The sequence below is a fragment of the Papio anubis genome, chromosome 15, assembly GCF_008728515.1.
Source record: "Papio anubis isolate 15944 chromosome 15, Panubis1.0, whole genome shotgun sequence".
Classification (NCBI taxonomy): Eukaryota; Metazoa; Chordata; class Mammalia; order Primates; family Cercopithecidae; genus Papio; species Papio anubis.
Window position 1 is genome coordinate 7,473,032 of NC_044990.1, and position 27,976 is coordinate 7,501,007.

The window sequence follows — 27,976 nt, forward strand, 5'->3', positions numbered from 1 at the left end:
CATCTGTAGACACATGCATAATTTTGTGGAAGGGGATGTGGTACAGCTTTTCTTATAGATGACTATAGTTGTTGCTCCAATTTATTTTGGTAGTAACACCTGTGAAATGACTGTTGGCTTTAATTTATAACTGTGTTTCTCAACTTAAGCAGTATTGACATTTTGAGCTGGATAATTATTTTTGTGGGGGCTGTCTTGTGCATTTCAGAATGTTTATAGTGGCCTCTTCTGACTGAAGGGCCTGGTTCTGCCTACTGAATGCCAGTAGCAATCCCCCTCTACCCCAATTGTAATGCCAGAAATATCTCCAGATGTTGCCAAATGCTGGAGTGGTTTCTTTTGAGACCCACTGTTTTATAGCATTCTTTTCCAGTAATTTTTTAATCGTAATTATTCTGTTTTTGGTGTTCACTGATTAATATACTAATGTTTACATTTTCATAGGAAGTAGTCCTTTTAATATTTTAAAGTATTGTTTGAGTAGTCGTAACTTCCCTAACCATACCGTACATGCATAAAAGCCTACCATTTTCCTATACTATGTAATTTATTATCTTAGCACAAATGAAAAAAATAGCAAAGTATAAGAAATATGTTAATTTAGAAAATGGGAAGAATAGCATACCATATGGAGTTGATACAAGATTCAGAATGAGTCTATATCAGTAAAACAACTAGAACAGAGTCTGGCAGACAGTAAGCACTATATATATGTTTGCTGTAAAAACTCTGTTTCCTTATTACTACATTTATTAATAGTTTCATTTAAACGATTGATAGTCATTTTTGAGATTGGCTTGGCATTTGTTACCAGTGCCATTTTTTTGAGTCTTCTTACACATATTTCCAGAGTGTATTATCTTCTGTCCAAATTGAGAGATAATTATTTTTGAATTTTGTATATGCTGCTTACCGGAAATTTTATTTCAAGCCATAAGTACATATTTGTTATTTATTGTAAGTACATAATTAACCATTTAATTATGTTGCTTTTTATAACTGATTCACAAAAGGTTGTTTTACAACAATATGAATATAAGGTCGACAGGGCGTAGCGGCTCATGTCTGCAATCCCAGCACTTAGGGAGGCTGAGAAATATGGATCATTTGAGCCCAGGAGTTGGAGATCAGCCTGGGCAACATAGCAAAACTGTTTCCACAAAGAAAAGAATATAAGGACATATTCCTTGGAATAATTACAAAATCTTGATTAAATTTATATGTCTCCTTTTCTACTGATTTACAATATATTAACAATGACCTAGAAAATATTATCAAAAACCACTTAATGAGTTAATAGAATACACCTTTGTGATAGAGGGGCCGAGTGGTATAAGGAAAACGAACATTCACCGTAAGTGATGGTAGAGACTTTTTTTTTTTTTTTGAGACTGAGTCTCGCTCTGTCACCCAGGCTGGAGTGCTGTGGCCGGATCTCAGCTCACTGCAAGCTCCGCCTCCCGGGTTCCCGCCATTCTCCTGCCTCAGCCTCCCGAGTAGCTGGGACTACAGGCGCCCGCCACCTCGCCCGGCTAGTTTTTTGTATTTTTTTTAGTAGAGACGGAGTTTCACCGTGTTAGCCAGGATGGTCTCGATCTCCTGACCTCGTGATCCGCCCGTCTCGGCCTCCCAAAGTGCTGGGATTACAGGCTTGAGCCACCGCGCCCGGCCGAGACTTTTATTTTCATCAAGCCACACAATGAACAGCTCTCACATGCCTAAACAATAATACAGGGTAGGATTAGCCAGCCATATTTTAAGTGGAATAACCTCTACAGTTTCTGTTTTTATATTTATTTGGTTAACAATTAAATATAAATTCTTACTTTAAATAATTTTTATTCAGTAATTATGTGGTTACAGAAAAGAGCATTTCAGTGAGAGCCCTGTTGCTGGTAACAATATAAAAGTCATAATCTCGGACAGGAACCTTTGGGCAATAGATTAAACTTAAATTACAGAGATATATAAATTGACATGTTGTGCCATGAGTGTACATGAATTATCTTTGCTAATTTTGGTTTTAATATTTTAGTCTTTTAGTTGATTACTTAAGATGTCATTTTTTGGATTTCTTTGCTGTATAGGTCAACATGATGGACCGTTGCCCAGGCAACATGCTGGATTATTGCCAGAATCTCTTATTTGGGCATATATTGTCCAACTAAGTTCTGCATTGCGTACCATTCATACAGCAGGTTTGGCATGTCGAGTTATGGATCCAACAAAGATTCTGATAACTGGCAAAACAAGGTACTAGCATTTTGAGTTTTGGTTTCTTTTATTGAGCATCTTACCTTTGACAACTTAGTAAACAAAACATGATTGTTTTAATTCTGCCTTTGCATATATTCCATCCAGAAGAACTTCTATGACTTTGAATTAATTTGTAAGCTTTTTTTAAAAAAAATGTTGAATTCTGAATAAAATGCCTGATTATTAACCAAAAATCTTGGGAAAGGTTAGGGAATATGTGGTTAGGGTTAGGGGAATATAAAGATAGTATCAGTACAACTTTTCTATGTAGCACCATGGTTCACAAATTCTAGCATGAATCAGAATCACCTGGAGGACTTACAAAACACAGCTTGCTGGGCCCTACCCCAAGAGTTTTTCATTCATAAGTCTGCACTGGGGCCTAAGAATTTGCATTTTTAACAAGTTTCTAGATGTTGCCGTTGCTGCTATTGAGTCACATGCTTTGAGAGCAACTGGTACAGTTATCAGTGTTCTCTTCACCTGAGTTTTGAGTTGCTGTAATTTTGAGATTGTCTTGGGCTGCATAGCATAGAGCTATAGATCTGGTACCAAGTTATTTAAGTTCATATTCTGGCTTTGATAGTCACTATTGATATGCCGTTGAATAAGTTACTTCTTCAAATTGTGTTTCGACAACCTTATTAGACAAGTGTACTACTAACTCCATTTTGCTTATTTATGAGGTACCCCTCAAAAAGTTATTGAGAGATTTGAATAAGTCATGTAAAATGCTTAGAACAGTGTCTGGTACATCTTTTGCAAGTGTTAGAAAGCTAACTAGTTCTCTTTTATGAATAACTAATAAACAGCTTGGAATGGTGAAAAGGACACTGATCTGTTAGTCAAGAGATGTGAGTTATAGTTCTGGCTTTGTCCGTTTCTGACTTTTACAGCTGTAGGTATATCACTTGATATCTCTGAGCCTTAATTTTCCCATTTCCAAAATGGTGGTTGGTGGAGGTGGTGTGGGGTAGGTTGGAAGTTAAACTCAATTCTGAGATCCTTCCTAATATTTTGGGAAATGTTACTTTTCCATGAGTATGCAATTTTTAAAAAACTTATTTTAATTATTTTCTTTAAATTATCTGGTCCTTAAAGGTTGCGAGTAAATTGTGTTGGAGTTTTTGATGTTTTAACATTTGATAACAGTCAAAATAATAATCCATTGGCATTGATGGCCCAGTACCAGGTGAGTAAGAATTAACATGGATATTTACTTGTTTTCCTTTATTAAATACAAATTTTGTTCATTTTAAAGTATTTCAGTGTTTTAAGCCTAGATTTTAATTTATTTTGGGGTAGTCTCTGTGCAGACTTTGAACATGTATCTCCCCTCCCCTTCCTCTCTTTTCTTGTCTTCCTTTCCTTTCCCCTCTTTATTTCTTTCTCTCTCTTTTCCTTTCTTTTCTTTTGCTTCTGTCTTGCTGTGTCACCTGGGCTGGAGTGCAGTGGTGCAGTCAGCTCACTGCAGCTTTTGAACTGGACCCGAGCAATCCTCTCACCTCAGCCTCCCATGTAGCTGGAACCATAGATGTGCACCACTGTGCCTGGCTAAAATTTTTTTTATTTTTATTTTTTGCAGAGATGGAGGCTCACTATGTTGCCCAGGCTGGTATTTCTTAACCATTTTGATGTATTTAGTGTAGAGCCCTTGTAGGCTGGAATAAAGGGAATTCATGACAATGTCAGAGACACTTTTTTTTTTTTTTTGTTAGGCGGAGTTTCACTCTTGTTACCCAGGCTGGAGTGCAATGGCACGATCTCGGCTCACCACATCCTCTGCCTCCCAGGTTCAAGCATTCTCCTGCCTTAGCCTCCTGAGTAGCTGGGATTACAGGCATGCGCCACCATGCTAATTCTGTATTTTTAGTATATAGATGGGATTTCTCCATGTTGGTGAGGCTGGTCTCGAACTCCCAACCTCAGGTGATCCGCCCACCTTGGCCTCCCAAAGTGCTGGGATTACAGGCACGAGCCACTGTGCCCGGCCTCATGACAATGTCAGACTCTTAACTGTTCAAAATGAAAATGTATTTATGTGATTTAGGAAACGTGTCCTAAGCATAGATAGATTAAAACAGACTCATCAAATGAATGGACTATATTAAATGACACCCTTCTTTTTCACTCCTTTAATTACACCTATTATTTTTACTTTTAGAACACTTGTCTGACTACCAGTCATAAAATTTTAGAAATGTTTTCAGAGGTTTGTTGTTGGATTGCCATTTTCTAAGTAATTTTTAAAATTTAGTCGGAACATATCACTCACTTCTTATACATTATTAGTATTTGATTATTGTCTGACTTCATTTTATTAGTGTTGATTTAGGCATTGTGATGTTTCTTAGCTATTTTGCTGCTTCTTATTTCCTGATTTAAATGATAAAGTATTGAATAATAAGAACGTATTTCTTCAAGCATTAAGAACAGTTGCTTTAGGCCAGGTGCGGTGGCTCACACCCGTAATCCCAGTGTTTTTGGGAGGCTGAGGTGGGCAGATCACTTGAGCTCAGGAGCTCGAGACCAGCCTGGCCAACATGGTGAAACCCCGTCTCTATTAAAATACAAAAATTAGCCAGGTTTGTGATGGCACCCACCTGTAGTCCCAGCTACTTGGGAGGCTAAGGCAGGAGAATCGCTTGAACCTCGGAGGCGGAGGTTGCAGTGAGCCAAGATCGTGCCACTGCACTCCCGCCTGGGTAGCACAGCGAGACTCCATCTCAGAGAAGGAATAGTTGCATTTGCCTTGATTACTCCGCAGGTAACAAAACTAAAGTAAATAGGTTATTCAGTTTGTATTGGAATGCTTCACATTAGGATAGGCAGCTGTGATTTTAAGACAATTTTAGTTCTTTGTGTATAAGAAGTTTTTGAGTTTTTTGAACATTTATTAACTGACAAAGGTTTGCTGTAAGGCATAATTTCTTAATTACATGGAGAAACACCTTATTGCTCTTCTCTTTTCAACTTATTTTGTTTAAAGTTTTAGAAGAAGATTTTAATTCACTGATAGAATTTTAGAACAAAAAGGATAAAATGAGAAGTAGAGTCTAATCACTGTTTAGTATTTCAGTTCATGCATCAATCTCTTTTGCTGGTAAACCACAGACAGTGCAGTCCCAAAGACTTGCAGGCACTCATTGCATTCGGTTGTTTGCAGACATTTCACATCCTCCTTCCCCTCTGCTTGTGCCCATCTAACCTCAGCAGCAGCCGAGCTGTTCTGGTTGATAGCAACATCTAGTGGGCAAAACAGGGAGGAAGGTGATTAGTTCTTTTTTTTTCCCCCAACAGCTGCATTGTGTTCTTCTGCCTGAGGGCATTTGCTGCCTCTTTCTTATCTGGAGATGTTGTTTCTTAGCTACTGTCATTCTTATCTTCTTATACTTAGTGCCTAACTAGTTGGCTCTGATTAATTTTTCTTTATGACCTTTATGCTTCCAAAGTGACAGATTATTGACTTTTAAAATATTAGAGATTATATACACTTGGATATACATCCAAGCAGATAATATTATATTTTTGAAGGAAAATTACACATTTTTAGAGCAGTACCATCATCTTCTAATGTAAGTATCTAGAAACCCCTGTCTGCATTAAAAACAAAAACAAAACTGCACATGCTCCTCGTTCTTTTCTCAATAGGGTTCCTTTTCAGGTATGTTATGGGTTGTGTAGTTACCTTGAAAAACAAAACTTTTCATAAGAAAAAATCTCTGAGTTCCAAACAACCAAGTTTATGTAAGCATTTAGGGCAACTTATTAATATTTGTAAGTCAGGATATGCCTTCATTCATAAAATCAGGCAACCTTCAATTAATTATCACCTCTTTATTTTTTTTCAGCATTGAAGGACATATATCAGGCTTTCTTTTTTTGGGTATATATGTGTAGCTGATTTTTTAATATAGTTTATTATAGTAAGGTATAGGAAAGAATGAAAGATAGTTCCAAAGGGGGAGTGTGATTTTACAGAGAAGAGGATACATGAGGAGTGCATTGTTTCTTGTAGTATATTTTTCATAGTCTGTTTCAGACACGTGAATAGAGACTGACTTTGAGTAAAATGGACATAAGTAGAGCCATAGATAGAATCAGAAAAAGAAATCAAGAAGTCAAGAATCAGGAAGAAACTGAAAATCAGTTGGGGGGCAAATCTCCTGAATTCAACAAATGGGGGGAAAACCAGATGGAGGTAAGAAGCAAAATAACAAATGGAAAATTATTTAGCTGAGAAATAAGGAAAGGAGAGTTACTGAGTTTTATGGTGTGAAACTCTCTTAATTAAGATTTTATTAACTTCTTTTGTTTAAAATAACCTCTAATTTAATCTGGACTGTGTCACACGTGTACTTTATTTCTAAAAGCGGATGTTCTCACCTTGAGTCCGCTTTAGAGAGGTGGTGGGATGTACTGAAAATCAGATATTGTTATTTTTTAAAACCATCTGGTTCTTCAGCTCTCTTGGACCATTTTGGTTTTCTGTCTCATAATAGAGAATAATGGAATATTCTGGGAGGGAGGCTTAATACAGCATCAGTTCAGGGTGGAACAAACTGAAAATTCTGCTGTTGAAAGAGCTGGAAGACTGGGTGTTGATATCTGCTGCTCAAACATGTGATAAACAGCCACAGTCTTTGCTGTGCTTTGCTGGATACTTTGGATTGAATCGCCCATAGAAATTTATAGTTGGCATTTACATGCACTGATTTCTTTTGGCTGAGATTTCTATAATTTCATGAATATAACTTGGAATGTTTTACTTGATCTAAAGTGTGATTGAGAGACGTTCTTTTTGGAGTTCATCACAGTGTCCTCCAGCGAACAGAAATGATGGCAACAGTAATAGTACTCCTTCCCATGCCAGCTTCCCTCCTGCCATTCTTGTCTCCTGACTCTTCCACCAGTGAAGTTTACAAAGTTTTCTGGCGTGAATCTTTGGATCTTTTCTAATAGATTCGAAGTAGTTTCTCTACCTAATCAGTCTGTCTCCTTATCTCCTATTCAGTGTCAGATTCACAAATGCTAGTTTCGGATAAATTTTTTACTATGAACTTTTAAATGTTATTTTAGTGATGGAGTTTAATGTTAAAATTTACTCATTATTTGGGTAGGGTGTTGTTAAGGATAACCATATAATGCTAGAATTTCACTAATGATTGCCTTAAAGTGACAAATATTCCAACAAACCAGTGGTTCTCAATCCTGGCTGCATATCACGATCATTTGTGGAAGCTTAGAAAAATACCAATACCTAGATTTTGATCCCAGACTGATTATACCAAAATTGAGATGAGGGGATGGCTACTAGATGATTTTGGTTTTGTTTTTAAGCTCCTCAAGTGATGATAATGTACAGCTAGGCTTGAAAATTCCTTATAATAAACTAACGCTCAGTAAATGAACATGTGTCTAATAATTTAGATGAGTTCTCAGATTTTAAAGATCTGCAAATGTCTGTTGTAGAAATTGCTTCAGGTGGTTTCATGTTAATTCTGAAGTACTCCATTCTGTAAGGCATGTAGTTGTTGATAGCTTCCTACCAATCAGGGCCACTTGGGATGACCATACTGTTTCCTGGAGTTATAGGTGATAAAGGACTTAATTCAGACAGCTGTCTTTTGAAAATCCTTTTAGAAGGAAAGCCTCATAATGGTAAATCTTGAGTGGGAGAGGTTTTAGGAAAGCAGCTGGTGGTTCCAGAGCTTAAAGATCTGTTATAGTGTGAGTAAAAATAGTCTATTTGGAAACAAAGATAGATGGGATGTCATTCATTGAGGTTTGTAGCATTTTTGATGTTCTAGAGAATTTGCTCTAAAATCTGGTTAATGCTAATGTTTGTAACAGGATAACTTTTCTTCAGATAATCCTTCACATTCACACTATATTCTGGGGGTAACAGAAAATGAGAAAAGTGTGTGTCTTAAGTTACAGTGGTCGTAGCAAATCAAATGTATAGTAACCTTAAATTTGTTGTAATAGAGAAGAATATTAGCTCTATTTAAATTTAAAAAAGTTAGAAAGAAAAACTTTTAAAAATGGCAATTTGTAGTTGGCATGGGAATTGCTTAAAGTCTCTTAAAGCGTGGACCTAGAACTACCTTCATCAGAATTACCTGGGTGCTTTAGAAATGTTGAGCCGTTTTCTGGACCCATCCAGTGAGAATCTGGTGGAGAGGCTCAGAAGTCATCTTTTTAATAAGCTCCAGGTTATTCTGAGGAGCACCGCTGTTTGAGAACCCTGCCTGCAGCTTATTTTATAATGATGCTTTTTCCATTTAGGCAGTGGTGTCAGTGTATGAAATGAGTACCTATGAAATGAAAATTAAAAGTTATGTTTATTCTTTCATGTCAGCAAGCAGATCTGATATCATTAGGAAAAGTTGTGTTGGCTTTGGCTTGCAACTCTTTGGCAGGAATTCAGCGAGAGAATTTACAGAAAGCCATGGAACTGGTGACAATCAACTATTCCTCTGACCTGAAGAATCTGATTTTGTAAGTTTTAATATATGATAAATTGTATAGAATGATTATTTGTGATAAGACAGAGCTTTTTTTGTTTTAAGTGATTGTTTTGGTTCCCACTATTTAAAATCAAACAAAACAGAAACTTTATTTCTTTATTTTTATTGCAAAATAAATATTTCTTAGATAAATTGATAAACCAGTGTGTTTAAATTAGTTACTGATGTTTTAAACATTTGGTCAAAGGGTACCCAGTAGAAGTTTGTTGGTATCCACTAGCTGCATGTGACCTTTTACATTGATATTAATTGAAATTTAAAGTTTACTTCTTCAGTTACACTAGTCACATTTCAAGAGCTCAGCAGCCACATGTAATTACTGGCTAACATAATTGGACAGCACAGACATAGAATATTTCCCTCATCTTGGGAGTTCTGTTGGATAGTGCTGCTCTAGAGAGTGTGAAAGCCATCATGAATTAGCCTCAGGTGCAATCCAGTCATGTACCCTGGCCAAAACACCCATTCCGGAAAGCATTTGTGTGGAGACCCCCCAGGCTTATGCTCCAGTGTCTTAAGATTCCAGAGAATCCTTGAGTATGGAGTTGAGATTAATTTGGCTTAAGAGAAACCTGTTGTGGACTACTGTCACCACAGAAGGACTTCTCCCTAAGATATAGCTACTACTGAGAGATCCCAGAGGGTGGGCAACCACAACCTTGATTACAGTTATGAGCTGTGCTAGAGAAGAGGTGCTAATCAACAGTCTCTTTTAGCTTACAGCTGCCCCTTCTGATCTTTCTGTGTAGCCCTGGATGATCCAGTTTCTTTTTGGACCAGCCCTGGGGTATGAATTGGGGGATGGAGGGTGGGATTGCCCACCTGTTGTTTGTTACACTGGCATAAATGTCCTGCTTGTGACAGCACTAGAAGCCAGTGGTTGTCTGGATTGTATTCATAATCAAATTCAAATACGATGATTTATCTTTTCAATAAAAATACTTGTTTTATTTATGATCACAACAGTGATTCCTAGCCTTAGTTTGCAAATACCTAGGATGCCTCAAATAATTTCAGGTTATAATCTCTAAATTTTCCTTTTTAAAGAAGTGGGGATAGAGGACATAAAAATAATCAATTAGCCATATGTTAATAATTATTGAAACTGGGTGATGATACATGGAGATTCATTACATTACTCTTCTAGTATTATAAATGTTTGAAATTTTCTTTAATAAAAAAATGGATAAACAAAAAAGCCATACTTTAATAATAACCACAAACTAAAATTGATGGAGTAATTAAACCATGTATCAGGCCCTTTCAAACTGCTTGATGGGAATTAATTTTTTTAATTCTCCCAATAACCGTATAAATTAGGTACCATTATTAGTCCCATTTTAGAGACACAAAACTGAGCCACAGAGATCAAATAACTTGCCAAAGTCACATAGCCTGTAGTAACATTAAATATGATTAGCAGGGTACAAATAGGTCCGTAATTACAGATGAATTGCTAAGATGTAGTTTCTTCACATGGGTGTAACTATTCATTTATCCAAAAAAAGAATGACTAGTATATGCCGAATACAGGATACTTTGAATGAGGTGAACAAAATTCCCATCTCCTGGAGCTTACACCCTAATGGGAATAAAGAGTAAATAAACATAAAAACCAGTGAGATATTTTCAGGTAGTGATAAGACCTATGAAGAAAATAAGAGAATTATAAGCAGAAGAGTGAAGGAGTAGGAGGCTGCTTTCATGAGAAAGGGCAAGAATGGCTTACCTATAGAATAAGCGGCAATAGATGATTGAGAATCTTTGTGTTCTAACAGGTAGCCCTTGAAATATGTAGTATTTTCTGCCACTGTTCTAATGATAGAAGAAATTGAACTGGTTACTTCTGCTGTGTGTTACTGCATTTCTCAGAAATGAGTGTGTCATGATACCTTGTAAATTAAGTTTTAGAGCAGAGGACAGCTTCTTAAAAAGTTAGGCTCATTCAATTTAGCAAAATTGAAAACCCAGTTTTAGTTTTGAAAATTAATCTTTGAAGAGCAACAGGAAAAGCTCCACACCCCTCACCCACTCCCTTTTAGTCCTCTCAAAAAAGTTTCTAAAAATCTTTTCTTTTTTGGCTGGGTGCAGTGGCTCATGCCTGTAGTCCCAGTGCTTTGGGAGGCCAAGGCAGGCAGATCATGAGGTCAAGAGATCGAGACCATCCTGGCCAACATGGTGAAACCCCGTCTCCACTAAAAATACAAAATTAGCTGGGCTTGGTGGCGCATGCCTGTGGTCCCAGCTACTCGGGAGGCTGAGGCAGGAGAATCGCTTAAACTTGGGAGGCGGATGTAGCAGTGAGCCGAGATCACGCTGCTGCACTCCAGCCTGGCAATAGAACAAGACTCTGTCACACACACACTCTCTCTCACACACAAAACTTTTCTTTTTCTTAATTTATTTTTGTTTTTTGTTTGTTTCCTTTTTTTTTGAGATGGAGTTTCGCTTTGTTGCCCAGGCTGGAGTGCGTTGGTGCCATCTCGGCTCACTGCAACCTCTGCCTCCTGGGTTCAACTGATTCTCCTGCCTCAGCCTCCTGAGTAGCTGGGACTACAGGCGCCTGCCACTATGCCCAGCTAATTTTGTATTTTTAGTAGAGACAGGGGTTCGCTGTGTTGGCCAGGCTGGTCTTAAACTCCTGACCTCAAGTGATCTAGCTGCCTTGGCCTCCCAAAGTGCTGGGATTACAAGTGTGAACCACTGCACCTGACCTGTAACACTCTTTTCATCTCGCACTTTTGTAAATAGTAATGGGTAAGTGAAACCCTACTTCACTTTTCTTTCTCATTTCCATAGTAGTGAAAATGTAGAGAAGAGACATGTTTACTGTTTCTCCATTGGCTCTTACAATTTTCCAGAGGAATGAAATGTAATATTTAAGCTTTAAGAATGAGCTTGACTTGCATGAATTAAAATGTTTTCAAAATTTTGTGTGCTAAGATGATGGCCGCTGAAACAGTTATGTGTTTGTGGGTTATCTTGTTTTTTAAATTGCGTGTTGGACATTCAAGTAATTCCTCTTTTATCTTGGGTAGGTATTTGTTGACTGACCAAAACAGGATGCGAAGTGTAAATGACATCATGCCCATGATTGGTGCTCGATTTTATACTCAATTGGATGCTGCTCAAATGAGAAATGATGTCATAGAGGAAGACCTTGCAAAGGTAAAGAGTGTAACTTTTTTTTTTTTTTTTTTTGAGACAGAGTCTTGCTTTGTCACCCAGGCTGGAGTGCAGTGGTGCTATTTCGGCTCACTGCAACCTCACCTCCCGGGTTCAAGTGATTCTCCTGCCTCAGCCTCCCAAGTAGCTGGGATTACAGGTGCACACCACCACACCCAGCTAATTTTTGTATTTTTTTGTAGAGGCAGGATTTCACCATGTTAACCAGGCTGGTCTCCAGCTCCTGAGCTCAAGTGATCCGCCCGCCTCAGCCTCCCAAAGTGCTGGGATTGCAGGTGTGAGCCACCGCGCCTGGCCAGTAAAGAGTGTAATTAAAAGAATGTACACACAACTTGCATCTGTGTATATAAATATACACAAAATAATCATTGTACTAAATATAATGCCTTATTTGCTAAGATTGCAGATATTTTTGTTGGCACTGAATGTGTAGTATTTTAATTTCTTATGTCCTCTGGACACTGTTCTTTTCATTCATGGCTTAGCTACAGTCATGTGACAAAAATCTTGGTTTTTCATGTAAGTTACTTTTCCAATTCCTATGGACAGTACCATAATCTTCTTGAGTACCATTATGAAATGCAATGGACATATTGTGTTTGTTTAAAAGTATAACCAAAAGGTGGGGGTGTTAGGATTTATCGTTTAAAGGTAATATTGGTACAGGTTACCAGTTTTTGTAAATTTTGGTTTTTATGTTCAGTTATCTGGAACATTAACATTTTTCTCTTTTTAAAATGTTTTATAGGAGGTTCAAAATGGAAGACTGTTTAGGCTCCTAGCAAAATTGGGAACAATCAATGAGAGGCCGGAGTAAGGATTTACAGTATTTTACAATATATTTTTAATCGAGAGCACTATTTTGCATAATAAGAATAAGTATGCCTGGTTTTATTTGGGAAGAGAGAAAAATTCTTACGTGAAGTGACCTTAAGATTGTGTTAGCTGTTAAGGTGCTATTTTTACAACAGCTTAGGTGTGGCTGTCCTTATGAATTTTACACACATGTATACTTACAGAAAATATGCTGCGTTAGAAATCTCTTGTGGTTTGCATGTGAGGGCACATTTTATGACTACTACTACCTCTACCCTATCTTCTTTTTGAGGAAGAAGTTTCATATCAGTTTACCCTGGTCAGTTTAAATACTTGAGAAATCTCTAATTTTTGCATGCCTCTCACCTTCTATTAAAGTACATTGCTGGGACTACAGGTGCACACCACCATACCCAGCTAAGTTTTGTATTTTTAGTAGAGGTGGGGTTTCACCATGTTGGCCAGGATGGTCTCGAACTCCTGACCTCGGGTGATCCACCCACCTTGGCCTCCCAAAGTGCTGGGATTACAGGCGTGAGTCCCACGCTTGTCCTAAAGTACACTTTTTTTAGCCATCATATCAGTGGCATTGGAGAGGCATTACCTTTTACACTATTTGTCACTTAGTTCCACCTCATTTGTAAGTTAATGTTAACCATATATACACAAGCAGAGCTGATGTTTGTATTACATAACTGTCAAAGACAGGTAGAATAGAATTTGCAATTACGACTGTAGTGTAAGTTACATTTCAGGAATGTTTGATTTGTTAATAGAGATAGGTGAGAGATAAATACTACTACTTGAGGGATTTTTTTTAAACCATGAAATTGAAGTCCACTTGCTTTTCTTCAAAGTCAAAAGACTCATTTAATGTTTTCCCTAGTAATTTTTCTAAATGAGGAGAACATAATATATGTTAAACCATTTTTAATAAACTCTTTTGGCTGTTTCTTCTAGCATTTATCTCTTTACTTTAAAGTGTATGTTTATAGTTCTATTCTTGATTTTCCCCCCATCTATAATTCAGGTAATGATTCATCCTCTTCCCTACACACGTGCACATGTGTGCACACACACACACATGCACACATGAGTTGAATTCTGTATTTAGTGTTACAAAACACCTTTCCATATGGTCAAAAATAGGTAATGTATCAGTTCCTTTTTTTCCCTCCCACCTAGAGAATTGGCTCTAGATCCTCCACCCTTCCTGTTCCTAAATGGGCTGGTTACACTTTAAGCCTGCACGTGCTTACACTTTAGAACTGGAACTTCCCTTCACTATTATCTGGGAATTCTCATTATCTCTCTGTGTTGGATACCCTGGTTTCTTGCTTTTTTTCTTTGTTTATTTATTTATTTTTTTTGGACTTAGTGGAGCATGTCCTTGTAGCTTCCTGAAAAAGGTGAGTTTAGTCTTGCAAATTTGAAAATGGCATTATTCTACTTTCACACATTATTGATACTGTGAATGTATATAAAATTCTAGATAGTCCTCAGGAAATGCTACCCTTTTTTTTTTTTTTTTTTTTTTGAGAGGGAATCTCTCTGTATCCCCCAGGCTGGGGTGCAATGGGGCGATCTCGGCTCTCTGCAACCTCCGCCTCCCTGCAACTTCCGCCTCCCAGGTTCAAGCGATTCTCCTGCCTCAGCTTCCTGTGTAGCTGGGATTACAGGCACACACCACCATGCCCAGCTAATTTTTGTATTTTTGGTAGAGATGGGGTTTCACCGTGTTGTCCAGGCTGGTCTCGAACTTCTGACCTCAGGTGATCCACCTGCCTCTGCCTCCCAAAGTGCTAGGATTACAGGCATGAGCCACCGCGCCCAGCCAGGAAATTATTTTTATTAACTAAATTTTTAAAATAGATTGTCTATGAATAAAGTAAAAAGTAGGAAAAGTTTGCAGTGAAAACTGTAGAAGTCTGTCTTTCATTCCTGACATCCCCAATATCTATTCCCAGTTGCCCCCATCCGTCTATATTTTTAGTTTCTTCTGTATTATTCCAGAGTTACAAATACAACTATATATTCTTATCCCCTCCCTCTTTAAATATATAAAAATTGTAAACCATATACGGTATATTTTGTCATAACTGTGTATTTTAGAAATCTTTATCTATGTTTAGTATATGCCAAGCACTATTCAAAATAGTTTACAAATATGCCCTAACTTATTCCTCATAACAACCCTGTGATGGAGTTACCATTGCTATTCCTATTTAACAGAGTAACTGCAGCATAGAGAGGTTAAATAGCTTGAACAAAAGTTGCATAATTAATAAGTATATGATCCAGGACTCTAGTCTAGGCAGTATGGTTCCAGAGTGTGTGCTCCTATCCACTGTGCTGTGTGTCTCCTCACACTTTATGGCCTGGTAGTAGTATATCCTGTGGATATATTATAGTATATTTCCCCAGTTCCTTATGGATGGGCATTTGGGCTGTTTTCAGCCCTTTGCTAGGGTGGGCGATACTGTAGGGACTAACTTGTGCATACTTAATCTTATATATATGTAAATATAAGCCAATTGTGTTGCTAGGTCAGTCGGTACATCACAATAATTTCATAGCTATTGGAGAATAGTTTACCTGTGTGTAATTCATGAGACTGCCTCACCAAAATACTTTTTTCAAACTCTTAGATTGTAGTCAACCTTGTAGGTGAGAAATTGAATTTAAATGCAGTTTTATGTTCTATTTACTCTTAACGAGCATGTTTGAGTATCTCTTTTGTGCTATTGATCCATTCTTATGTCCTGTTCAATTCGTATCCTTTGCCCATCTTTATTTTCAGTTGGATTGCTTGTCTTTCTTATTGATATATAAGAGCTAAAGAGATTCACTCTTTTTGTGATTTTTTTTTTTTTTTTGACTGCTCATTTCCCACCCTTGGAGACATCTGTGTATGTACTGTAATTAACCAAATTTATTTATTTATTTATTTATTTATTTATTTATTTATTTATTGACACGGAGTCTCGCTCTGTCGCCCAGGCTGGAGTGCAGTGGCCCAGTCTCGGCTCACTGCAGCTCCATGCCTCCTGGGATTCTGCAGCCATTCTCCTGCCCCACTCAGCCTCCGAGTAGCTGGGACTACAGATGCCACGCCTCCAGCCTGGCTAATTTTTTGTATTTTTAGTAGAGGCGAGGACACTTTCGTTAGCCAGGATGGTCTTGATCTCTCCTGACCTTGTGATCACCAGCCTGGGACTCCGAGGTGCTGGGATTACAGGCGTGAGCCAACCCGGCGCCCGGCCTCCAAATTTATTTTATGCTTCTGGATTTTGAATCATAGTTAGAAAGCTTCTTTCTACTCGAAGATTATGATGGAACTATTTCATGGTTTTTTCCAGAACATTTGTGGTTTCATTTCTTCATATTAAAAATGTTTTACATAGTTAGAAATTGTATCGGGCATAAGGTGTAAGTCCATCTCCCCTTGTCCCCAAGACTACGTAGTAGTCCAAAAGCTATTTATTGAATAGTTGAACAATCTAGCTTTTCCCCACTGGTTTGAAGCCACACCTCTTCCATACTATTTTTTTTTTTTTCTTTTTTTTTTTTTTTTTTTGAGGCAGAGGCTGGCTCTCACCAGCCGCCCAGGCTGGAGTGCAGTGGCGGATCTCCGGCTCTGCAAGCTCCGCCTCCCGGGTTCCGCCATTCTCCTGCCTCAGCCTCCCGGTGGCAGGACTGCGAGCCGCCGCCTGCTTTCATTGTTTTATGTATTTTTAGTAGAGACAGGGGACTGCGTGTTGCGCCAGGATGGTCTCGATCTCCTGACCTTGTGATCCGCTTCCGTCTCGGCCTCCCAAAGTGCTGGGATTACGGAAAAGAGCGGGCTTACGGCGCCCAGCCTTCCATACTATTTTAATTCAGTCATGAAATTGAATTTTGACAATCTAGCAGTAGTGTTTCCATTTCCATTTATTGGGCACCACTTTGTTATTTTCCTAATACTATTTAATTTTCTGTACAAATTCTGGAATCAGCTGCTTTAGTTAAAAAAAAAAAAAAAACCAATAAACCTGATGGTTTCTTAATAGGGAAGATAGCCTGTTTATCATGTTTAAACTCTGGGAACATTTGTGGTTTTAGATGTTGAGTCATCTTATCCAAGATCATGGTATGTCATTTCCCTAGGCATTTGGGTATGCATTCTTCAGTAATTATTTAAGTTGTTTTTTATATAGTTATAGCATACTGAGTGTGTGTTCTTAGGTATTTCATCTTGTTGCTATTATAAACGGGAAAATTTCCCCCATTGTTGTCTTCTTGTTATTTGTGTATATGAGAATTCTTGATTTCTTTAAATTTTATGCTCTGGTACCTTCTGTTTGGGTCGTTTTCAGTAAATTCTCTTCGAGTTTCCCAGGTGTTTAATTATATCATCTGCAAATAATGATAGCTTCGTTCCCAGTTTCTATACTTCTGATTTCTCTTGAGTGATTGTGTTAGTGGGTACTTTTCAGTACATAAGTAAATAATAGTGATGATAGTTCAGAATTTGAAGCATTGTTCCTTTTAACTTCCAGGCAGATTCAAAGCCATTTTCTTTCTAAATCTTTTCTTTCCTCCAAGCTTTTGGTGTGGTGTGTTTTTTTTTGTTTTTTTTTTGTGACTGATGTTCAGAAATTCACAGTGATGTTCCTTGGTGTGGGTTTTGAGTCATAATGATGGATTAACAGGTGTGAACCCATTTAATCTTGGAAACTTAACGTCCTTCAGTCCTGGGACATGGTCTTCATTGTTTCTTTAATAACTTCTTTTCCTGAAATTCTCATCGCTCAGATGTTAGACCTTTGCAATTGATTTTCAGATATTCTCTTCTATTTTATATCTCTAATTTTTTTTGTCCTACTTTCTAGGCAGTTATCTCAATTATATTAAAGGGTTTTTTTCTAATTCTTTGAATTTTTAAATTTCTGCTATCATATTTTTATTTTCCAAGAACAATTCTGTTTTCTGAATATTTGTCTTGTACCATCTAATTCTTGTTTCTCTGAGGCCGTCAATTAATAGATTTTTACTGGTGGTTGGTGTTTGTCTTAGTTTTAAGTTTTGTTCCGTTTTCCCTGCAGTATCTCATAGGAATCAAGAGTTTGCTTTATTTTGTTTTGTTTTGTTTCCTCCTCAAAAGATTTCTGATACTTAGCTGCCCATTCGTATTAAAAATAAGGTCCTAAAAAGCCAATGGGAAGCCTGTGAGAGGGCAGGGATTATAGAATGTTGAACCTTTCTGTATGATAAAGCAGTGTGATGTTGTTATACATGATTTTTGTTTGTGTTTGGTAGACTCTCAAGTATTGTCATTTGTCTTGGACAGGTCAGCATCCACTGAAAAGAATCTTCCAACCTCTACTGTCTGTAGTATAAGCCTGACGAGCCAGGTTTGGGAACCACACAGAGGGAAAGCATTTGTTCAATAGGGTGTCATCCAGCACTCCTCAGCTCTTCACCTTCTGGTTTGCTTGGCATCCCTGAGGCTCGAGCTTCTCTCATTCACCCTTTTTAGAAAGTAAAACCTCCAGATTTTTGCCAGACAGAGGTGGGGGTGGGGTTAAGAGATGGGTTATCTGTTTGCTGTTTATAGAACCTTTTCTCAATCCTCCTATTTTCATCCTCAGTCCAAACTTGCACTTCTAGTAGTCCTCTGTGGCTTCAGTTTCTGAGCTATGCCAGTGTGGGCGGCTTGCTTCCTGTGGGCACCCTCTTCCCACATCCCCTGTAGAATTAGGGTTCAGTTTTGTCAGGTCTACTAAGTCATCCCACTTGCCTATCTGCCTCTGCCTTCCAGATGTTCATGATTATCTCTTCTTCACTGTTGTTGCTTTTTCTGATCCCTTTGTCCTTGTGTTTATTCCCTTTTTTTAGACATTTACTGTCAATTTGATGGGCTGTTGAAAGGGAGCAGCGATAAATGGGTATTTAATCTTATTTTAATTGGAAGTCCTTGGAGTGACCTTTGCAAAACATATATATATGATTGTGCTAAAACCGTATGGTGAGCTTCTCCTCTGGTTCTTAGAATAAAGACCCAGTTTTAAAACATGACCTAAGCTGTGTAGTCTGATCCCTACCTACTTCTTATCCTGGTCTCGAATCTGCCTTTTACTTAATTTTCTGTCCTCATCCCCCATTCTTTGTTCTTGTCTTCACTCTGTCGCTTTCCTTGCCCTCACTCTGTCTTCTTTTCGTCTCTTTTCTCCCCCAACCCATTCAGACACATGACCTTCCTTAAGTTGCTTCAGTGCTCCATGCAAATACCGATCTCTGACGAGGGAGCATCCCTCTTCTGGGAAGGGCAGCCACTACTTCCTCTGGAAAACCTTCCTTGCCCCACTAGAAGAACTCATGTTTCTGTTTTTATGTCATACCCCTTTTAGGAGCATTATGTAAATATGCAGTTACAGCTTTCTTTGATTATTTGAGTAAAGTCTGTTTCCTACTAGACTGTAAATTCCTAAGGTCACTGAAAACTCACAGTGGTCATCTGCTTCTTTACAGCTTGCTTTCACGTGGAATGGTAGGAAACTGATACTTACTTCCTTTTTGTTTGCTAAACATTTTTCTGTTTTATACATATTGGTGAAGTAGAAGGTGTATCTGACCTCTCTCTATTTTGTAACCTACAGAGTGGGAGGAAGAAAAGAAGATTTAAGACATTTTTATCTTTTCCATTTTATCTAATAGTGGGGGCTGAAATAAAGAGGCCATATAAAATAGGAATGCGTAAGGGATCATGTCCCCCTGACAGCTGCTGGCTGAAAACTGGAATTCATATACTTACTAGTTCAGTCAAACTGGTTTTAAAAACACTGTGCCAGACTCCCTCCCAATTTTTTACTTATTGGGAAAAAAATAAAATTAAACTAGTTTTGAGTCTAAAAAATAGACATATGGCCACAGAGCATACAGCATGAGTTACTGAGGTAAAATGTTAATTTCCCCCAGGTTTCAGAAGGATCCAACTTGGTCAGAGACTGGAGACCGTTATCTGTTGAAACTCTTTAGGGATCATCTTTTTCATCAGGTGACAGAAGCGGGTGCTCCCTGGATTGACCTCAGTCATATCATTTCTTGTCTTAACAAGGTAATTTGTATTTAGATTTTTAAGATCATGATTCTGCCTATAATGTGTATAGAGTTGTATCTTCTACAAATACTAGGGGACATAAGAAATCAGGATGTACTCTTACAGTAGCCTGTAAGACATTTTATTAATAACACTTTTTACAATGGGAGGATTTTTTAAATATTGCATGAATAATTCTTTTGGGCGATGGAAGACAGAGTCTTGCTCTGTTGCCCAGGCTGGAGTGCAGTGGCATGATCTTAGCTCACTGCAACCTCTGCCTCCTGGGTTCAAGCGATTCTCCTGCCTGAGCCTCTCAAGTAGCTGGAATTACAGGCACCCATCACCACGCGCAGCTAATCTTTGTATTTTTAGTAGAGACAAGGTTTCACCATGTTGGCTACGCTGGTCACGAACTCCTGACTTCAAGTGATCTGCCTGCCTCAGCCTCCCAAAGTGGTAGGATTACAGGTGTGAGCCACTGTGCCTGGCCTTCATGAATCATTTTAGAATGTTTTATTGTGGATCTTTTTATTATGATGAAGTATTATAAAATGACTGCTTCCCTCCTTTATGCAATGTTTTGTTTACATGTGGTTTTGTTATGCCACATAAAACAATGAGTGGTAAAAACCAAAAAAATAAATTTATGTTTATTTTTAAAAAATTGAACCCCTTCTGAATCATTGTGAGTTACGTTGGGTGTTATCAAATTATTATTAACTATGGGTATTATAATCAAGTAGTAAATAATAAAAGTGCAATACTAGTGACATTAGTTACTAGCAGGTTCAGCTGTTATAAATGGTGAATTTGATGATTAGATGAATTAAGTAGATTAAAAAAATAGATCATAAATTTATTTGAGAGGTGAGGTGAGCTTTTTTTTTTTTTTTTTTTTTTGAGATAGGGTTTTGCTCTGTCACCCAGACTATAGTGCAGTGGCACTTATGGCTTACTGCACCCTTGACTCCCCAGGGCTGCAGTGATCCTCCCTCCTGCCTCAGTCTCCTGAATAGCTGGGACCACAGGCACATGCCACCACACCCAGCTAATGTTTGTCCTTTTGGTAGATACGGATTTCACCATGTAGACTGGTCCCAAACTCCTGAGATAAGCAATCCACCCACCCCCAAAATGCTGGGATAATAGCCATGAGCCACCATGCCCAGCAGCATTATGTTTTAGAAAAGGTTGGGAAAGACAAAAATTACAGAGAAAAGAAAGAAGACATTTTCCTTATGAATTACTTGGCATTATGAAGTTTAGAACTGGTCTCCAAGAGTAAATGTTGTCTCTGTATAGATTTATGTATAAACCAGGAGCTGGCAAGCCGTGGCCTGCAGGCCAAATCCATTCTGTGGGCCTACTTTTTTATAGCCTGAGAGCCTCGAATAGTTTTACATTTTTAAAGAGTTGTAAAATAAACAATAAGCCAAACCTAAAACATTTACTGTCTGACCCTTCATAAAAACATTTACTCACTCTTGTCTAAACTTTCCTAAATTATAAGTACTAGAGGAAAAAACATCTACTGTAGCACATGATTTAGAACTATTAATGTACAGTGTGGTAACCCTTCAGGGAAAATGTTATGGTTTGTTTTTAAGCACTACTTTGCCTTCTTTTAACTTCCTTAAAACTCTATAGGGAGTATTGTCAATAACCTACATTAAGACTGCACAAAACTGGCCAGGCGCGGTGGCCCATGCTTGTAATCCCAGCACTTTGGGAGGCTGAGGCACACGGATTGCCTGAGGTCGGGAGTTGGAGACCAGCCTGGCCAACGTGGAGAAACCCCATGTCTACTAAAAATACAAAATTAGCTGGGCATTGGTGGTGCATGCCTGTAATCCCAGCTACTTGGGAGGGTGAGGCAGGAGAATCGCTTGAACCCAGGAGGCAGAGGTTGCAGTGAGCCAAGATTGCACCATTGCACTCCAGCCTGGGCAATAAGACTGCACAAAACTATATGTATCATTGAACTAATTCAGTATGAGTTATATATTTATTTTCCCTTTATTTCTCTTAGGGGAAAAACCTTTTCTTGAGAGCAGTATGTAGAAAATAATTCTGTCAGATTTTAGAACATAGTATCAGGGCACCAGTAATTAAAAATACATAGAACCAGAACAAACACTGACAAGTAGATAATATGGAATAAGCCATGGACAGTTGCCTTAAGCAAAGATCATATAATGAAGGATAATATTCATTAAATTCATCAAAGACCATTCAATAATGAAATTATCAATAATGAAATTAGGATAATTGAAAATTTGAAGAAAATTATATTTCACATCATGAACTAGCTAGTAGTAAATAATACCCCAAATCTGAAGTCTGACAATATTCTAAGTTTGAAAAGAGTGTGATAAATTGGAAGGATGGCCAGATTGATTATACAAAATTAAGATTTTATATAAGCTTATTTTGGTAGAAGTAATGACAGAAATTATCTGGTAAATGATTTGGATGTTTGAGCCTTCAGTGAGTTGTAAACATGTTTTAATTTTGTATCAATTAATGAAATTAAAAAGTACATTGAAAATAACAAAGTGAAAACCATAACAAGACCAGTGGACAGACAAAGGGTCAGTATTTATGCTTTATAAAGACCTCACTGGAATATTACTGCCAAATTCCATTAGGGTCGTGGGTAAAGATCATATACTAGCATTTACACACAAGCAGAAATACCAAAGTAAATGTATGAAAAAAACTTTGATAATAGTAGTTAAAATCTAAATTTAAATAGCAAGGTGCTCATTTGCTGTGGGGTTGCTGGAAAAGTATTAAAAACTTATAAATTCATGGTGTCTGATATGCTTTGGAAAACAATTTGGTTCTATGTACTAAGTTATAAACCACTTCTACTTTATTTTTTTGTGTTTTTAAAAAAATTTTTAAAGACCAATTTCTTAATACTTTACATTTTTTAATTAATATTTATACTTCTAAGTATTTTTCCTAAGGAAAAAAATACTACAGAAGAAAAAAATTAAGTAGATGAGTATGTTCTTTGCATTGTAATTCATGATGCCAAAAATGGAAGATACTGGGAGAAAAATTATTGAGGATCAACTGGGTAGACTATAATGCAAGCGAACATTAAGCTCCGCGAAGGGATAGTTAGAAACATAGGGCAGTGTTTGTGTGAACATGTCTGAGTCGAAAATTATGCGCATACTAGTGAATGATGTAAAGTACTTATGAATATCTGAAAGGGAATGTGACCAAAAAATTTAAATATTTTACTTATGTTTGCTGCAAATGTAGATAAATTCTTTTCTGCATGTTATGAATTCATATCTTGTGTATATATTGTTTCAGCTAGATGCTGGTGTGCCAGAAAAAATAAGCCTGATTTCCAGAGATGAGAAGAGTGTACTCGTGGTGACCTACAGTGACTTAAAGCGCTGCTTTGAAAATACTTTTCAAGAACTGATTGCAGCTGCGAATGGTCAGTTGTAGTATTTGCTAAAAAAGCACGCAGGACATGGCTAAGGAACTTAACCAATAGCAAATTGCACTACAGCTGAACTTTTCATCATCTCATTCACATTTGGGAAACGAACAGGAGATGAGCGAAGCTGCTTGCACTTCAGTCAGGTACACTGTTACTTGAAAGGAAGAATGTTTCACTTACCCGAGAGCTATGGCTGCCATTGGAGGCTATATCTGTGAAGAATTTATTTTAGATTTAGGAGCACCATCAGGTGAATGATGTTCCTGCTTTTGTTTTTTCCACTTGTATATGCACTAATTTTAATTTTTTAAAGACTTTTTCTGATCTTTGAAATTTTGCCACATTGTATACTTATTAAGGGAAACTGTTTGCAAGGACATTTTTGGGAAGCAATGCTGGGCAGCATTTTTGCCATTGAGGGTTGCAGAATTTGCTCTTTTTGGGACGGGTTGCCCTGAATAACATTATGGACCAGGTAAATAATTTCATAGAAGTTCAGTATAGTACATAATTCTCGTAAGAGTATTGTATGCAAGCTCTCTGTATGCCACCCACTGTTAGTTCAAATTGAGATTTTTGTTTTGTTTTGTTCGTTAAGAACAAACCAAGAAAATACCAGTGAATTGTTGGATATGAATTCCCGTTAGTTGATTTAAATCCTTTCTGAATAAAGATCAGATAAACAGTAACTGAAGGAGCATGTATAGCTCTTTCCTTCAAATTCAACTAGAGCCTTTTTAAAAAGACATTTGCCTGCTAGTCAGATACATTTACATTTATGCAAATTTTTTAAATAGGAGAAAATTAAGAAAAATGTTAAAGGCCTAAAGTTCAGGAGTATATTACTTTAGGTTCTTTCCAGTTTGCTTTTTTTTTTTTTTTTCTTTTGTATGAAGTTCTGCTCTTTGAACCACAGCTTTATTATGGTCCTTTACACTGGAGACAGACACAGAGACACTGTTCAGAAGATGAACTAAACTCAGCAGTGGTCTGGTATCAAGAGCTTTCTGATGTTTTACAGCCTGAATTTGGAGGGATAACGATCTGCTGTGCCTTTGCAGTCACTGCTTAGCCCAAAGTAATAGTACTTTTGATAATAACTCACTCTGTGCGATATTCCTGAATAAGTCCATCTCAAAAGTTTGGAATTTTCCTCCTCTTAACTTTCTTAATATTTGGACATGCAGTTGTCGCCAAACTTGGGTATTCATGGAATTTCTAGTAAATGAAATACCTATACTTTGATACTGAAGACTGCCAAATACATAGGAATTTTCTTTCTTAAAATCAGTAATGAAGACTCTATCTCCTTTCCCAGCACTGAATGTTTTACTAGCACTGGGTGCTCACCATGCAACGATGAAGAAAATGTGGAAACTCAAAAGGTCAGGACAGACTCACAAGCACTTGCAACTGATGTTACTGTCTTCAATTTTAATAATTACACATATTTGTATATTTCAGAGAAGTTTTTAGTATTTCTCTGTCCACTTTTTATAAGCTTTAAAATGATTTTCTCTGCCTTGAGATTTGCATCAAGAAAAAGCACCTCTCTTCATCTGAAAGCTTTGAAGACTAGAGACACGCTTTACACGTTTTAACAAGTATATTGAGTCCACGTTTGGTAGCATCAGTTGTTGAGTTAAAAAGAAAATTACTGCATTTGATCTGGATGGATTTTAAAAGAACATAATGTTCAATATTAAAAGGATACTTAACATTTGCCACCGTAATGTTCTTTTTTATGTAAAAAGAACAAGAACTTGGAGACATTAACATGCAAAAGTCTTTTATCATTAGCTCATGTATTTGAGGAAGAGCAGCTGTCTTTTTATATGTTTTTTGACAAATCATATTGTAATTCTTTTGTACAAAAAAGAACTACTTGTATTCTAGAAGAAATATGAAATGCTTAATTTATAAGCGGGCTGGAGATTTTTTCCAATATTGTTTTCTTTGAAAATGAAAGGGGATCATCTATTTAGTTTTGGGGTCTGGGAACTTTTTGAAAATTTAATTTGTGGACCAATGTTTTGTGAAAGCTGAAGAGGGCAGGGGTTAAAATAGGGCTTGAATTTCTCATTCTGTATAGACCAGCAAACTTCCCTCTGCAAGGCAAGTTTACATCACAAATCCAAGAATGTTTGCATCCTAAACGCTAGTTTGCTTCAGCCCCTAGTTAACCTCAGGACTTGGTTTGCATATAAAAGGTAGACAGCTGATATGTTTTCATGAATAAATATTGTCAGCCAGAAAAGGTTGGTGTCAGGTAATGCATATTTTTTTAAGCTTTGTTTTATATTTATTTTTCATTTAGTTTTTATTGGGAATGGTTTTCAAAGAACTCTCAGTTCTGCCTAGGTGTTTTTGGGGGAGCCCTGTTTTCCATAGTGTAATTCCATTTAAGAGGTTGTTCCATTAAAAGTCTTTTTAATACATAGAAAGATTTTAATATCTGAGAGTAGTCAAATTAAGGATATAAACTTTCCACACCTTCCTGTCGTGACAGATAAAAGCACAGAAAGGACAACCCTTGAAATCATGTAACATTGGTCATTTCCAGTTTTTGTACCTGTTTTAAATTCTGTTAGTGTATTTACTTCATTGTAAATATTTTTGAGGGTACCTTTGTATTTTGCTTTTGACCTTGGTTCTGTGATTTGGATGTCAGCAACTTCCCTAAAAAGCACCAATATGTTAAGTTCTAATGTCATGACCCAATTTGTGTTATTCATCTTTAATCCTGTTTTCAGTCTCTATGTGTACAGCAGTATTTTTAATAAAGAATTACAGAGATAACTTTGTCCTTTTCTTGCACTGTTCATATAACAAGATGATGTTTATCTTATGATTCGGTTTTAAAAGGTTGGTTATTTCCTCTGCATTTTGGAGGAATTTTTGTATTTGGATGAATTGGCAGCAAATTTATTCATTAGTTTATCAAATAGTCCTTAAGTCTTATTCCTGTGTCCTTGGATCTGTTCTAGGCACTAAGACAGATATGGGGACTTGGTGTTTACAGAATATATAGTTATACCCAGACATCTTAATATAATACATGAGTAACAGTATAGTTTAGGAGACCAGACTACTCATGAGAAAGCATAGGGAATGATACATAGCCAGTCTTTGATTTAATACTTAATGTATCATATAGGTGAGAGGCATCCCTTCCCCCAGATTCTCCAGAATCATTATTTAAACTATAAGGACAGATAAAATATGGCAAAATGTTAACATTTGTTGAACCTAGGTAGTTAGTATTTAGTGTTGAGTTTTTTTTCTGTGCATTGAAATGAAAAGTTGAAAACAAAAAACAATATGGTAAGCACCCCCACCCCCACCCCCCAACTGCTGTTTCACTTCCGGAGGTTTCAGTTACCTGAAGTACAGTTAAGATATTTTGAGGCAGGGAGACCATATTCACTCAACTTCTATTTTAGTATATTGTTATAATTTTTCTCGTTATTTTTATTAATCTCTTACTATGCCTAACTTATAAATTAAACTCCATCATAAGTGTGTATGTACAGGAAAAAACATAGTGTATACATAGGGTTTGTACTATCCACTGTTTCAGGCATTCACGTGGGGTCTCGGACCATATCCTTCATGGATAAGGGGGAACTACTAGACAGATATGGTAAGGTGCTTGAGGCATAGGTGAAGGGTAATTAGAATAAAAAGGAGAGATTATTTCCAGCAGCATGACTTGGTTTTAGGAATTCAGAGGAGAGAAGAAGTGCAAGGAGGGCTTTTGTGTAGAGGATATTGAAAGAAATTGTGGATTCAGATGGAAATCAAATGACCATTGTAGGTCATGGGATAAAAGGTGGACTAGTCTCCTAGAATGGAGTGTTTGGAGGATCTTTTAGCTTTAAATTTCTTAGAAGGAAACATTAGGAATATTGTTTTGTTTTGTTTTTTGAGACAAAGTCTAGCTTTGTCACCCAGGCTGGTATGATCTGGGCTCGGTGCAACCTCTGCCTTCCAGGCTCAAGCGATTCTCCTGCCTCAGTCTCCCGAGTAGCTGGGATTACAGGTGCCCACCACCATGCCTGGCTAATTTTTGTATTTTTAGTAGAGACAGGGTTTTACCATGTTGATGAGGCTGGTCTTGAACTCCTAACCTCAAGTGATCCACCCGACTCGGCCTCCCAAAGTGCTGGGATTACAGGTGTGAGTCACCACATCTAGCTTGCTCATTCTTTAGTTTATTGAATGCCTGTTATATGCCAGGCATTGTTCTTGGAACCAAGAGAAAAGCTGTGACCGCAACAGACAACAATTTGCTGCTGCTTAAGAGCTCCCATTCTAGCAGGGAGAAGACAGATCCATGGTACATTAGCAGGTAATAATGGTTTTGAGAGGAAAGCAGAGTAAATGGTGTGAGTTGACAGATTGGGCAAATAAAAATACAGAACACCCAGATGAATCTGAATTTTGGATAAATGGATAACTTGTTTTAGCATGAGTATATATATCTCAAGTATTATATTACATGGGACATACACTAAAAAATGGTATGTCCCAGTGTTGCATGGGACATATATATATACTAAAACATTCTCTGTTGTCTGTCTGCGATTCACATTTCCTTTGGCCATCCTGTGTTTCATCTTGCAACTCTAGATATGAGGA

The 27,976-nt window shown here is 37.4% G+C and overlaps 1 protein-coding gene across 4 annotated transcripts in view; it reads left to right on the forward strand.

The window, feature by feature from the left end:
* Positions 1–26,134, forward strand: part of PAN3 (poly(A) specific ribonuclease subunit PAN3) — a 159,289-nt gene extending 133,155 nt beyond the window's left edge. For 3 of the 4 annotated variants that reach the window (XM_003913715.5, XM_009191690.4, XM_009191692.4), the window contains 7 exons: positions 2,088–2,253; positions 3,358–3,448; positions 8,618–8,757; positions 11,825–11,954; positions 12,721–12,785; positions 19,746–19,884; positions 23,200–26,134. In XM_003913715.5, coding sequence (XP_003913764.3) covers positions 2,088–2,253; positions 3,358–3,448; positions 8,618–8,757; positions 11,825–11,954; positions 12,721–12,785; positions 19,746–19,884; positions 23,200–23,340 — 872 coding nt within the window. In that variant the 3' untranslated portion in view covers positions 23,341–26,134. The remainder of the gene's footprint in view (positions 1–2,087; positions 2,254–3,357; positions 3,449–8,617; positions 8,758–11,824; positions 11,955–12,720; positions 12,786–19,745; positions 19,885–23,199) is intronic. The other variant, XR_002518255.2, reaches the window with a different exon arrangement.
* The last annotated feature ends 1,842 nt before the right edge of the window (positions 26,135–27,976 follow it).